The sequence below is a fragment of the Microcaecilia unicolor genome, chromosome 1 (genome assembly GCF_901765095.1).
Source record: "Microcaecilia unicolor chromosome 1, aMicUni1.1, whole genome shotgun sequence".
In the NCBI taxonomy this organism is placed as follows: domain Eukaryota; kingdom Metazoa; phylum Chordata; class Amphibia; order Gymnophiona; family Siphonopidae; genus Microcaecilia; species Microcaecilia unicolor.
In genome coordinates this window covers 648,437,193-648,452,501 of record NC_044031.1, presented here as the reverse complement: position 1 = coordinate 648,452,501, position 15,309 = coordinate 648,437,193, and the positions used below count along the sequence as shown (strand labels likewise).

At 44.7% G+C, this 15,309-nt stretch overlaps 1 protein-coding gene across 2 annotated transcripts in view; it reads left to right on the top strand.

Annotated features, from left to right (window-relative positions):
- Positions 1-7,389, top strand: part of TBC1D10C (TBC1 domain family member 10C) — a 131,592-nt gene extending 124,203 nt beyond the window's left edge. For both annotated transcript variants that reach the window (XM_030185687.1, XM_030185678.1), the window contains exon 10: positions 5,147-7,389. In XM_030185687.1, the coding sequence (XP_030041547.1) occupies positions 5,147-5,659 (513 nt within the window). In that variant the 3' untranslated portion in view covers positions 5,660-7,389. The remainder of the gene's footprint in view (positions 1-5,146) is intronic.
- The last annotated feature ends 7,920 nt before the right edge of the window (positions 7,390-15,309 follow it).

Below are 15,309 nucleotides of genomic sequence, written 5' to 3'. Positions count from 1 at the left end.
CAAGTATTAAGAGTACGCAACCCCAAACAGTGTGCCACACTTCATAGAAGACAGGAAGCAAGGCCCAGGAACCACCCAGACCCGCGCCTAGTGAGAGAATCAAACTCCACAGAAGAAGAAGAGACTCCAGAGAACCAACTATATGGAGCGCTAGTCTCTCCAGGAGAACCATGAAGAAAAGGGCAGCAGCATACCAAGGTACAACCGTAGAAAGAGAGTACTCCTAAACACAGCTCGCTCTGGACTTAGGGATGAAAGAACAGAGCCAAGAGAACAAAAGGAGACAAAATGAAAGAGAGTCGAGAGTCACACTGCGTAGAAAAGAACCCCAAGGTGCCAAGAAGACACAAAAGGAGCAGAGGTGAATTCAAACTCTAGACTGGCCCAATTTGACTGCCCTATTTGACTGACTGTACATTTGTCCTTTAGATTGTAAGCTCCTTGAGCAGGGACTGTCCTTCTCTGTTAAACTGTACAGCGCTGCGTAACCCTAGTAGCACTCTAGAAATGTTAAGTAGTAGTAGTAGTAGAAGCTTCTCGCCAGCCACCAAGAGGCTATGGCAAGAAAGATGCCACAGGAATGGCAGCTAACAGAAGACAAGGCAGCCTTGTCTAGCAATCTAACTGCGGTAAGCCACGGCTGCCGAGAAGTTACTATATCCAACCCACAGAAAAAAACTGGGGTTGACCAACAAGGTGAAACAATGCCCAACAGGCAAAGGAAAATACGCTCCACAGTCAGAGACTGAACTGTGCTCAAGGGACAGAAAGGAAACTGAGCATCTCTGTTTTCACTCCCCCGCGCAGCCGTCGCCGTTCACTCAAAACACAGCAAGCAAACCTGTGAGCTGCTGCCTGCATCCATGTTGTTGTTCTTTATTGTTGGTCCATCTTTAACAAGTCTAACACTGTTTTTTTTTGTTTTTGTTACATTTGTACCCCGCGCTTTCCCACTCATGGCAGGCTCAATGTGGCTTACATGGGGCAATGGAGGGTTAAGTGACTTGCCCAGAGTCACAAGGAGCTGCCTGAGCCTGAAGTGGGAATCAAACTCAGTTCCTCAGTTCCCCAGGACCAAAGTCCACCACCCTAACCACTAGGCCACTCCTCCTTGGGTAGGCAGTGCCTTACAAGGTGGAGGAGAAAATAAATAATTGAATATCACTAAAACAGGTTCAGAATAGAAGTACTAGATTTCCTTCCTCTTGGAAATCTAGTACTTCTATTCTGAACCTGTTGGATTTCTCTAAATATGCCAGAGAGTAAACTTTTGACGTATCAAATGCAAAATGGATATTAGAAAGTTTTTTGTGAAACCAGTTCTTGATTACCATGCGCGTTTAGCATCAACTCCAGACAAGCCCTGGCTGCTTCCACATCAGTGCTACTCTCGTTAGATGCACTGAGTACAAGTACAGTACATCTGCATGATTTTCTGAAAAGAATGTTTGGGAAGTATAACCGTTCATTTTCATTTTTCCATTATGCAAAATTCCCCTGGGTTGAATACGCCATTGAGCAAGATGCTGCATTCTGCTTTCCCTGTCGACACTTCCAGTCAGAAACAGCCTATGCTGAGGACTCATTCATCAAAAAAGGTGTGTGAGATTAGAAGAAAATCTCAGAAAAACTGACAAAGCATGGATCTTCTCAAATACATGTGAAAAGCATGGAGAAGTGGCAGAGCTTCAAACAGAGTGAAAAAGCTGGATCAGTAGCAGCAAAGCTTTCTGAGAGTCCTAAGAATGCAGTCCAGAGAAACAGGGATTACCTCTGCAAGGTGTGTAATATTATTAAATTACTTTCAAAACTCGGGTTACCTTTCCGAGACCATGAAGAAGGAAGAGATTCTAATTTTAGAGGAATTTTTCGTGAAATCTGTGATTTTTTTTCAAACTATGATACAAGTTTCCAAAAAATGCAGGACTGTTATTTTAGTTACACAAGCCCAAAATGAAATTGTACAGATTTGTGCAGATTTAGTTTGCAAACAAATTGTAGAGGCAGTGAATGAAACAGGCTTCTTTGCGATAATGGCAGATGAGGCCAGGTCTTTTAAGACAGAACAGCTTTCTAAACTTGAGATTAAAGAGAGATTTCTATGCTTTATTGATTGCTCATCTTTCCGAAATGCAGATGGGATTTATACTGCCATCAAGAGAGGTTTGGAAACAAGTGGAATGCAAAATATTCCAATTGCTGCCCAGCTTTATGATGGTGCTTGTGTTATGTCAGGACATGTGACCGGAGTACAGCAGCGAATGAAAGAAGACCACCAGTTTGCAGTATACATTCATTGCATTGCACATAAACTCAGTGCTTGTAGAATGCTGCAGAGTAAATCGTAGTATTGTGGGATTTCTAACTGTACTTGATAAACTTTACTCTGTCTTTGCTGAGCCAACCAATCATCAAAAGTTTATTGGCATGCAGAAAGCATTAGGTCTAAAGCTGAAAGAGATTGTGTAACCAAGTGAAACACGTTGGGCACATAAGTGAAGTGTTTTTTGCAGTTAAAACACAATTTATTTATTTGCTGCATTTGTACCCCACATTATCCCACCTATTTGCAGGCTCAATGTGGCTTACATTATATTGCAAAAGATAAAATTATGAACAGAGTAAGAGGTTTGTTCTAATTTAACATAATACTATGTAAGAAATACGGAAGATATGTTTGTAGAATGACTTACATACATAATAAAAAGCAGTAAAATATAATGACCAATAATGATAATATTATTAATATAATCAATTCAGAGGGATCAGTAAGTGGTTGGTTTAGATATAGAATAATCAAATATGCTGCATAATGAATTGTCTAAAAGATCTGACAGAAAAAGGTGAAAAGTGGTCTGTGGAAGCAAGTGGCCTTTATCATCACGTGACTACAGTATCATTCATTGCATGTTTGATTATCTTTGAAGACATAATGAAGATTATCCATGTTGCCCATAAAGGACTTCAGAGCACTGATATCACACTTGGAAAAGCTTCCTCTCTCACAGAAAAACTGAAAACACACTTTGAGAAATGCAGACAAGCTGATGACTGGAATGATTTAAGGAAAGAAATCATGGCATCATTCTGTCAAAGTCACAAAATTGCAGTATCAGATGAGGATTCTACAAAAAGAAAAAGAGCTTGTAAAACCTCAGTAGCTCTTACCAATTTCTTTGTTACAACAACTCTGGGTCAAAGAGAACACAAAGAGCAGACACTAAGTAAAGATGAAACACAAACTACATCAACCACAGAAAGAAATAGGTGGCGTGAGAAGTTGTACTTCCCTGTTTTAGATGCCATAGTTTCTGAATTAGACAGACGATTCTCAAAAGAATCAATGAAAATTGCTGAAGCCTGTGACTCTGTTTTAAGGTGTGACAAAACTGGCACCCATCCACTCTTACAGAAATATGGAGATCTTCTAAAAATAAATCCTCATCTTGTGGCTGCAGAAATGAATATTCTTAACAATTCTCAAACTCCAGTCACCTTTGAAAGACTTCAAGAAGTGACTCCAATAATATATCCTAACTACTACAAACTCATTCGGTTAGCGATAACATTCCCTGTTGGAACAGCTACATCAGAACAAAGTTTTTCAGCAATGAGATGGATTAGAAACTGGATGCATTCAACTATGAGAGAAGATAGATTTTCAGCTTTGGCTCTTCTTCACATTGAAGCGGACTTAACAGCAAAGCTAAATCCAGAGAAGATTGTGGATGTTTATGCCAACAGGAAAGAAAGACGACTGCGTTTACATTAAGTTAAATTTTGCTTTTTACACTATATATTCGTTGTTATGATTGTTACACAAAAAAATGGCCTCTATTGCATGCTGTATGAACTCTTTGGGCTATGTTTAGCTTCAGTTCCAGAGGTATGATTTTAGATTTTTGAAGCTGTACAGCTCTTAAGATGGTCATGATAGTTCTACAAATGAAGACCAGTTTTAGGATGACTTTTGAGAAGGGCAAATGTGCAAAGGAAACCTTCCATAATAACAGAAAACTTCTTAACAGCTTGAGCAGGAAATAGCTAAGAGTAGATTAGAAAATGGAGTGGAGGAGTGGCCTAGTGGTAAGGGTGGTGGACTTTGGTCCTGGGGAACTGAGGAACTGAGTTTGATTCCCACTTCAGGCACAGGCAGCTCCTTGTGACTCTGGGCAAGTCAGTTAACCCTCCATTGCTCCATGTAAGCCGCATGAGTGGGAAAGCGCAAGGTACAAATGTAACAAAAAAAAAAAAAAAAGATCTGACACAATGAAAAGAATAGAGAAGAGCATCGGCAATACAGCGGAGACTGAGATAATCACCAAGCAGTGCACTCTGATTTATGAGTGAGGTTCATTCCTGTAACTCATGGAACTAACTACCCATCTGAAGACATTACTCTGGAAGGTAAGAAACTATTTGCTGTCAATTGTCAGCCATTTTGCCTCCTCAGTACTGCATTTCTACATATAGAGCCTATGCATTTCTAAGGTCAACACAGGCATGGTATGGGAAAGGGGTGGGGAAATACTACTGGAGAGGAAGAGGGAGTGCTGGGTAAGGAGGAAAGAAGGAAGGGAGGGAGGGAGAAAGAGCTGTTTTTTTAGGAATAACCCTAATGAATATGTATGAACTATAAATGTATGCAAATGAATATGCTAATGTGCCCCGCCCCATCCTTTCCCCCCCCCCCCCCAAATGAAAAAGTCAAACTACGCCCATGCAGGGGAGGTAGGGGAGGGGAGGGAACCAGGGTCACTGGATATCAACCTAGCTGGCAGATGAGGAACTCAGGCCCACTGAGTATCATCTAAAACTAGCCCCATCACGGCTACCAGCACACCCCTGGCTCCACTGTCACCAGAAGAATCTGGGACAGGAGCAACCAGCCAGCAATCCAGAGCAGCTGCACGATCTGTCCACCATCCCCTAGGAGACAGAGAAAATACTGAATTTTCCAGGCTGCTCGATACCCTTAAGGGGCGGTTCACTTGGAACTATTTTCTCTGTCTCCTTCTGCTAGTAGATGGATACAACCCATTAGTCTGGACTGGTCTGGTATAGATGACAAGGAAGGTTATGTTCAAATATTTCTGGCTCCAGTATAAGACCTGTCTGACCCTGGTTCCCCTTTTTTCCCCTTCAGGTATATGAGATAACAGTGTCAGACCGAGAGATTGAACGTGAGTGCAGGTCACAGCTAGCGAAGATGAAAAAGACACGGCCAGACTTTAAGTTCTGCCCGACAGCTCGTCTGTGTGGAGCAAAACCTGTCTTTGATGCCCAGCAGCTGCAGGAAGCCCAGAGGCAGGGCAGCGAGGACCACCTGCAGGGACCCTCCATCCCTAGCATCGTGGTAGATGAACCACCAGCGAGGAGAAGCAGGGCAGAGCGGAGACAGGAAAAGGAGGAGCAGAAGGAGCGTCAACGGCAGGAGAAGACACGACAACGGCAGGAGAAGGAGCTGCAGAGAGAAGCAAAGAAAAAAGAGGCAGAGGCCAGGAAAAAGCCAAATACACGTGGAAAGACCTTCCACGTGCACCGCAAATCATTGACTCCCACATTGATAGCAGGAATCCAAGAGCCGAAGGAGGGAACCAGCTTGGAGATCCCCCGGCTCAAAAGAAACTCTGCTCCATACCTAGAGACTTATTTTTGAGAGGCTGGAAAACTTCTGCATTCTGTTAATGATAGAGCCAGGGATGACCACATTATGTTGTCAGCTGAGACCAGTAAGGTGTTCTAGAGAGTCTTACTGGGAGAAGCAGCTGCGAGAGAGCTGGCCTATGGAAGACTTGTGCTCAGCCTCTTAAATTCAGACAATACTTCTCACAAAGTTATGCTGCAAAACAATCTGAAATCATTTGATGTGTAATTTTCAGTGGTGCGCCTAAGTTAAAAGCCCAAACCAAGCTGTTTTCAAACACAAAATATCCCCGTGGATGGTGTCTAAAGAGCGGGGAGTTATGCATTGCACAAAACTGAAACCATTTAAATGGAAAAATAAAGGACATACTAGCAGTATGCAGGTTAGGTGTAGGGCAGCTTTAGAACTTTAATGCATATGCATTGTTTACAAATTCACCCCCCCAGTATGCCTCTTTTTAATGAAGCTGAAGGCCCATACAGTGTGAAAGCACATGGGAATGAGTTTGCTTTCAGGTGGCTGATATTGTATAGATAGTATTTCTATTCAGCTGATCTCCCCATATGACTCACCTTTCTTCCACACACAGGTCGCAGCGACATCTTTGGAACTGTCCCTCTAAGTGGACCGCAGTGCTAGTGGTTGTATGACACATCTGCTGTGCAGTGAGGGGATGACTGCAGAGGACAGCAGGAAGCCCCTCATATAAAACCTGGGGGTCTGAGCTCTCTCAGAATGCAGCAAGAGCCAGGAGGCTCAGTAAAGGAAAACAGATTCATCTTCCAACAGGGTTGAGGAGCCGGATCCAAGATGGCCACATGTACCTGACATGCTGAAGTTCTCCTCTCTTCCTCTACTTTTATCTAGAGTAGAGGGGCCAATATTCAGTGGGCATTAACCGAGTAGGAATGGTTCCTGCTTGGTTAATTCCCACTGACAGGTGTCCAACATGCTATGCCATGGCACATAGCTATTTAGTATTGCTGGATATCATGTCTGATACCGTGGCACTTTCCAGTTAGTGCCAGGGCAATCCAGAAATGGAGCATGGTCGGATGGAGCTGGAAGTGACCTGGGGGCCATTGATATTCACTGATGACAGACCTAACTTCCCAGATAGCTTTCCAGATACCGGCTCTGAATATTGCTGGTACTCAGATCTGGCAGTCATCCAAGACCCGAACACTCAGTGCTGATAACTAGATATGGTTTGGTATTAAATATTTGAGTCTAGATCAGCCTGCAGTGACTTGAATATTGCCCTGAGAGGGGTGAAAATTCTGCATGCGTGATGCGGGTTGGAACGGCTGCTACCCAGTTAACTCACACTGACTGGGTCCTGCCCAGATTTTCAGCAGCATTGAACAGGTTAATGCTACTGAATATCTCCTTAGACCCCTTGGTACTATTCGGTTAGTGCCAGGAAGGTCTAGGGGCGGAGTCTGGAGAGAGCCGGGAGTTACCTGGTTAGTGGTATTTTCAGTCCATTAACCCCCAGATTCTATAACTGGCGACTAAAGTTGCGTGTGTAAATCTGCACATGTATCTGATCTGTGTGTGCAACTTAATTGTTTAACACGCTAATCAGCACCGATAATTGGCCGCTAACAAGCAATTATCGGCACTATTTAGAATTTACACTCGTGACTTACTAAGAAATTCTGTAAAATGGTGTGCATAAATTCTAATGTGCAGATCACAGAAGGGGGTGTGGCCATGGGAAGGGCATAGGCATTCTTAAAATTTACGCACACTGTTACAGAATATGCTCGATCCACACCTAAATAAGACATGGGCATTTATACCAGGCTTTAGTTGGTGTAAATGGCTGCACCTACATTTTAGTCGTGGGACAGCCGATATGCGTATTCTTTAAACTGCACCTAACTTTAGGTGAGGTTTTTAGAATAGCACAAAGTGCAGTGTTTTTTGTGCCGATTTTTTGGGTGCCATATAGAGAATCTGGCCCTAATTGGGTAATTACCCAGGTAATGTTAGGACAGCAAAAAGAAAGTAGCTCCAACTGCAAGTAAACGTGGTTTCAACAAAAGAAATAGTTTATGCTTCAACTGCGTGACCCTAGCCACATCAGGGAAGATTCTCACTTTCTGACCACAGTACAAGGAAATCTTTGTTTTTAAAATAAGCATGCAAAACCATCAAATTCTACTGCTTTGTCATAGTAACATAGTAAATGACGGCAGATAAAGACCTGTATGGTCCATCCAGTCTGCCCAACAAGATAAACTCATTTTACATGGTATGTGATACTTTATATGTATACCCAAGTTTGATTTGTCCTTGCCTTTCTCAGGGCACAGACCATAGAAGTCTGCCCAGTACTGTTCTTGTACTAAGTTCTGAAGCTAACATCGAAGCCCCTTAAAATTTACACTCCAGCCCATCCCTATCTATTCAGTCACGATCAGGGCGTAGACCGTAGAAGTCTGCCTAGCTCCCGTTTTGTTTCCAATTACCGACGTTGCCACCCAATCTCCACTAAGATTCCATGGAACCATTCCTTCTAAACAGGATTCCTTTGTGTTTATCCCAAGCATGTTTGAATTCCATTACCGTTTTCATCACCACCTCCCGTGGGAGGGCATTCCACATATCCACCACCCTCTCCTTGAAAAAATACTTCCTGAGATTAGTCCTGAGTCTGCTCCCCTTCAACCTCAATTCATGTCCTCTAGTTCTACCGCCTTCCCATCTCCGGAAAAGGTTAATTTGCGGATGAATACCTTTCAAATATTTGAACGTCTGTATCATATCACCCCTGTTTCTCCTTTCCTCCAAGGTATACATGTTCAGGTCAACAAATCTCTCCTCGTACGATTTGCAATGCAAAATCCATACCATTTTTGTAGCTTTTCTTTGCACCGCTTCCAGTCTTTTTACATCTTTAGTAAGATACGGCTTCCAAAACTGAACACAATAGTCCAAGTGGGGCCTCACTAACAACTTGTAGAGGGGCATCAACACCTCCTTTCTTCTGCTGGTTATGCCCCTCTCTACGCAGCCTAGCATCCTTCTGGCCACGGCCGTCGCCTTGTTTCTTCACCTTCAGATCCTCCGACACCAACATCCCAAGGTCTGTCTGGTCACCCTCATATCTACAATCCCCAGCTCCCCCTGTTTCTCACCTAACCCACCCCACCCTCTTCTTGTGAGGCTGTCATTGGAATTCTTTTGTGTTTCACTTATATATACTGATATTTATCAACATTTACTTATTTCTGATCCGAAGAAGAAGGTTTACCTTCAAAAGCTAATCAAAAAAATGTATTAAGTTAGTCCAATAAAAAAGGTATCATCCTATTTTCTTTTCTCTGTTTTTTTAAAATTTCTATTTATTACTTTTAAAAGTGGATTAACACGGCCACCACATCACTTTACTCAAGAGTTCTTTTTATAAAGCCATTCTAGTGATTCTGGCACGGCAAAGGCGACAAAGCCCATAGGAATTGATTGAGCTTTGTTGCATTTGCCACGCTGGAATCGCTCGCGTGGCTTTGTAAAAGGAGCCCTAATTGTAGAATTCCTGAAAATCCAACTGGCTAGGTGTGCCTTCAGGAAAAGGTTGAGAAGCACTGATTTATAAGAGCACTGACATGCAAACGTGTTGTTATCAGGGGCGGACTGACAGTGCTCTGGGCCCACGGGCAATAGAGGTCATTGAGCCCCCCCCCCCCATCCACACACCACCGCCTCCCCCCCCCCCCCCCCCCCACCCGTACACTAGTGCGCCTTCCCATGTCCTACCTTGAAGGGCCCTGGTGGTCTAGTGGCCACTTTGGGGGCAGAAAAGAACTCTACTCTTTCCTGTCCACTGCCACTGCTCTGTCCAGCATCGCCGTGTTTTCAAAATGACTGCTAAGACTTCCTGCGGTAGTCTCGCAGATCTTGGCAGTCTCACAAGACTGCTGCAGGGAAGTCTCAGCAGCCATTTTGAAAATGCAGCAGCGCCAGGCAGAATAACAGCAGTGGGCAGGAAAGAGTGGGATTCTTCCCTGCCCCCGAAGAGGCCACTAGACCACCAGCGCCCTTCAAGGTGGGCCCAGGGAGTGCTCACTGAGGCTCAGGGGCACTGTAGTTTACAGGGGGGGGGGGGGGAGAGAGCCACTGGGCCCTCAGGCACTGCCCAGTTGCCCATATGGTCAGTCTGCCTCGCGTTGTTATAGACTATCAGTGTAAACTGGCATTGCCGTGCCTAAATGTAGGCATTGAATACTTAAATGGCAGGCCTAAATGGGCACACCTAAATACAGCAGTTACGCAGTGCCGTAGCAAGGGCGGCTGACACCAGGGGCAGGTCACCGCTGCACACCCCCCCCCCCCCCCCGGAGCGCATTCTTACTAGCATAGGAAAGCGGGGAGCGGGCGGGAGGGCCGATCCGCCCCAACTGCACGTCGCTGGGAGCTGCATCGGCTCCGCTGGTTCCCTGCTCTCTCTGCCCCGGAACAGGAAGTAACCTGTTCCGGGGTAGAGGGAGCAGGGAACCAGCGGAGCCGACACCCCCCTAGCGGCGTGCACCCGGGGTGGACCGCCCCACCGCCCCCCTTCCTACGCCACTGCAGTTACGCCAGTTACCCTGTCACATGCCTATGCCCCTCTCCTTGCATTAATGCACTAACCCCCTAATTCGATATATGGCGCTAAAAATTGTGCGTGCAAATAAAGAGGAAGTGGGAGGGGAAGAAAAAGAGTGAAAGAGGAATGCCAAGCCTTTAAAATGTCTAGGCACGTCCTCTTCCTGAGCCATATCTATCAATGGTCTCTGTAGCCAAGACACAACAGTCCCTGTGTCTTGCTTTTCCTTAGTATACATGTGCCACACTAATGGGATGCAAGCATTTAAAGCGGGTTTGCCAGGGTAAATCCGGTGCTCATGATGTTTAACAGGGAAAGGAAAGGTGTGGGAATAGCCCATGGAGCCCAGAACACTTGAGTCCTGATCCCTCTAAGCTGAGCGGGAATCCTCCAACTACATTACTGCCACTGGGGGTGCTGTTTCAATATTGTGTTTTCAATCAGTAAGGACATGCAGGTTCTCAGGAGTCCTGCAGAGCTTACCTGTCCCTCATTATCGAAAATATGATACTGAAACAGCACCACCCCTTTGCAGGACTGTAGGTGGAGGACTCCCACTCAGAGGGAACAGTGGTTCTGTGCCTCCGCTCTTGGTCACTTGTGCAAGTCACTTTACCTGCCTGTGTCCCAGGAACCCCTTAGACTGTAAGCCCTTTGGGGTAGGGATCACTGTAGCTGTATGTAAATGCTCTGCCTCCTGGCCCTATGATTTTATCTGCATTGCCCTGAAAGCATGAATCATTGGTGCTCTATGTGGGTTTTATAATGAGGGTCCATGACATAATTTTTGTAAATATAGCATGTGAAGAATCATGGGTATTGTTATCAGTATGCTCTACACCACCATGGTTTAATGAACTGTTAAATAAAAGTGTTACAGCACTAGCAGTGCAATTATCTGTGCACAAAGGCCTTTTATTTTCATGTAAGTGCTGTGTGGTGATATATGCTGTGCACGGTACTCAATTCTGACCATGCATGTTTTCGTGCTTAGATTTTCATACAAATTAAGCATAACACGCATGCCCCCAGATTCTATATAGTGCGACCGGAGTTGCGCACCCAAATTAGGTCATATTCTGATTTACGCTCGTAACTTAATTATCATAACAAGCCAATCAGCGCTGATAATTGCCACTTTACAAGCAATTATTGACACTAATTGGCATTAATTAGAATTTACACACACAACTTACTGTGTGTATTATGTAATGTTCTGTGTGTAAATTCTAAGATGAAGAACCGAAAAGGGAGTGGAGCGGACGGGTCATGGGCGTTTCAAAAACCTATGCATGCTGATAAAGAATACACCTGCTCCACGCCTAACTTAGGCCCCCATGATCAGAAGCCCTGTGCTGTTCCAATCAGCACTCTAAAATTAGCGCTAGAACAGTGTGGGTCAATAACACCCTTATGATTAAAGCTAATAGCATGCAAATTTAGGCACGCTAATAGCTCTGATCATAGGGGGAAAGTGCAGGAGGATTGTGCCTGAGCACAATCCTCCCGCACTTGTTTGACCTGTCAAACACAGGAGATGGAGGTCAGTGGGACCCCCGGACCTCCACCATCGATTTGGCCCTGGTGACCTAGTGCCCCCCCAGCCCCCCTCCAGACAGCAACATGGAGGCTGGTGTGTAACGGACTCCAGTCCCCCTGACCCCCCCCCCCCCCCCCCCCCCGGACACAAGGGCCCGGGAGGTGAAGATCCGGTGGATCTCCAGCCCCCTGGTACAAAATAAGTACCTGAATATATGTAAACCGCTTTGAATGTAGTTGCAAAAAAAACCTCAGAAAGGCGGTATATCAAGTCCCATTTCCCTTTCCCCTAACCCCCCTCACACCCAAAAAAACCCCTCTTGTGGCCCAGTGGTCTGCAAACCCCACACCCCCTGCTCTGTCGGCCTAGTGGCCCCTCCCCCATACCTCCCTGATGGAGGAGGGAGTAGTTCACTCCCTCCTCTTCTGGCACCACCTTCAAACTGGTGGCGCCCTGGCCTTCCATCCTGGGATGTGCTGGGTAGGGCTCTGTTAGGTTGATCATGAGCCCTTGGGCCTAGGCTGAGTCCTAAGTCAGACCTAGGCCAAGGCCTAGGGCAGACCAAGCTCACGATATACAGTACTACTACTACTACTATTTATCATTTCTATAGCACTACACGGCATACGCAGTGCTGTACACCATACACAAAAAGACAGTCCCTGCTCAAAGAGCTTACAATCTAGATAAGACAGGTAAAAAAGAACAATTAAGGGTAAGGGAATAAAGAGGTGAGGATAAAGGACAGGGCAAGTGAGTGGTGGTTAGGAGTCAAAAGCAGTGGTAAAGAGGTGGGCAATTCAAAGGCTTGGTATATGAGCCATTCATTTATAAACTTTACAAAGGAGAAAACAACCTCCAATCCCCATTTTTTGTAGGACAGAAAACAGAAAGGGTCAATACACCCTATCAAATGCTTATTCATCATCAACTGATAACAGGAGGACAGTGGGTGTATGGTCCATTTCAGCCTGTTGAATTAGATGTAACAAAAACCTATTATCATCAAAGGTTTCATACAGTAACAACGGGCTATGAAGCCTAGCACACTCATTGAGACCAGCGATCACCACCAGAAAGGGAAATATACCACTTATACGGGCCACAAGGCCGAACTGGAACCTACACGTACAGAGTCAAAGCGTAAGGGCTACAAGGCCGAACTGTAACCCAATCATACACAAGGGAGGGGAAAAGAACAGAGAGAATTCACGGAAGGGACTGGCACTCAGGCCGCACACAGCACCATACACAGACACCAACGAAAGCTCACCAGACCAAACACACAGCTACAGACAATAACCAGAATAGGGGAACTCACGTAGAGAGGCAACCCAAGCTGTGCCACACAGCTAAACGAAGGAGTGACCTACACAGGATCCAAACAAAAGCTACAGCAAGAATAGGGGAAAAAGGAAACCACACAAAAGACAATGAAAGCTAGATAAGGAGCAATCCGCAAACAGCAGGTAAAGGGTAAGGCAGACTACAGAGAGAGACTGCTTCTAGTTATACAGCTCAGACGAGGAGCAGGGATCACAAGAACCAAGCAACAGATACAGCAGGTAAAGGGTTAAAGCATACTACAGAGATAGATTGCTTCTAGATACACAGCTCAGATGAGGAGCAGTGCTCACAAGAGCCAAGCAACAGATACAGCAGGTACAAGGTTAATAGGGAAATCCAAACAAAGGAAGTAAGCTCTTACTAAGGACTCAGCCAGCAAACACAGCAGGGAAGGGAAAGGCAAGGCAGGTAGTGTTGTATTGTGGATTAAAAACTGGTTAAAAGATAGAAAACAGAGAGTAGGGTTAAATGGTCAGTATTCTCAATGGAGAAGGGTAGTTAGTGGGGTTCCCCAGGGGTCTGTGCTGGGACTGCTGCTTTTTAACATATTTATGAATGACCTAGAGATGGAAGTAACTAGTGAGGTAATTAAATTTGCTGATGACACAAAGTTATTCAAAGTTGTTAAATCACGGGAGGATTGTGAAAAATTACAAGAGGACCTTACGAGACTGGGAGACTGGGCGTCTAAATGGCTGATGACGTTTATTGTGAGCAAGTGCAAAGTGATGCATGTGGGAAAGAGAAACCCGAATTATAGCTACATCATGCAAGGTTCCACGTTAGGAGTCACAGACCAGGAAAGGGATCTAGATGTCATCGTTCATGATATGTTTAAACCTTCTGCTCAGTGTGCTGCTGCGGCTAAGAAAGCAAATAGAATGTTAGGTATTATTAGGAAAGGAATGGAAAACAAAATGAGGATGTTATAATGCCTTTGTATCGCTCCATGGTGCGACCGCACCTCGAATATTGTGTTCAATTCTGTTCGCCGCATCTCAAAAAAGATATAGTGGAATTAGAAAAGGTACAAAGAAGGGCGATAAAAATGATAAAGGGGATGGGACGACTTCCCTATGAGGAAAGGTTAAAGCAGCTATGGCTCTTCAGCTTGGAGAAAAGGCGGCTGAGAGGAGATATGATAGAGGTCTATAAAATAATGAGTGGAGTTGAACGGGTAGATGTGAAGCGTCTGTTTACGCTTTCCAAAAATACTAGGACTAGGGGGCATGTGATGAAGCTACAATGTAGTAAATTTAAAATGAATCAGAGAAAAGTTTTCTTCACGCAACGTGTAATTAAACTCTGGAATTCATTGCCAGAGAATGTAATAAAGGCGGTTAGCTGAGCAGAGTTTTAAAAAGGTTTGGGCGGCTTCCTAAAGGAAAAGTCCATAGACCGTTATTAAATGGAAAATCCACCATTAGGAGAAAATCCATTATTTCTGGGACAAGCAGTATAGAATGTTTTGTACTTTTTTTAGATTTTGTCAGGTATTTGTGACCTGGATTGGCCACTGTTGGAAACAGGATGCTGGGCTTGATGAACCTTTGGTCTTTCCCAGTATGGCAATACTTATGTAGGTATGTTTAAATAGGGTCTGGCATCTGACATCAGCTGCCTCAGACATCAACCCAATCCCTGACATGGCCAATCAGGAGCGAGACCCAGTCACTACCCTGCCTGCCCCATAGGATCATAACAGGCTCCCTACCATATAAGGGCATTTCTAATTTAAATGAACTCTGCTGTATTGCCTGGTGCGGGCACTTTGCCCGATAATCATATGTGTGAAGGTAAATGCAGGCGCTAGTCCAGTGCTAGTGGCTTCTAGTGTCCGCATTTACCTTTGATCATCAGGCTTTGTCACTGGCATTTACACCAAGTCTTACTTGGCATAAATACCTGCGACTAAATTTAGGCAGTAAGTGTATTCTATAAACCGCGCCTATCTTTACGCATAGTTTATAGAATACACCTAGGTGTATTTATTTCAGTGCCGATTTTTATGGCGCCATAATTAGAATCTAGTCCATGGTGGGAAATTGTAGAAATGGCGCAAAAAATTAGGTACCAAATAACTTGACGCTAAGCTAGTATCCTGTAACGGCAGAGTTGCGCCGTATCTGTTGTAGAATACTGGCGTAAGTCTGCAGCTATATGCCAAACTTTAGGCGCAAC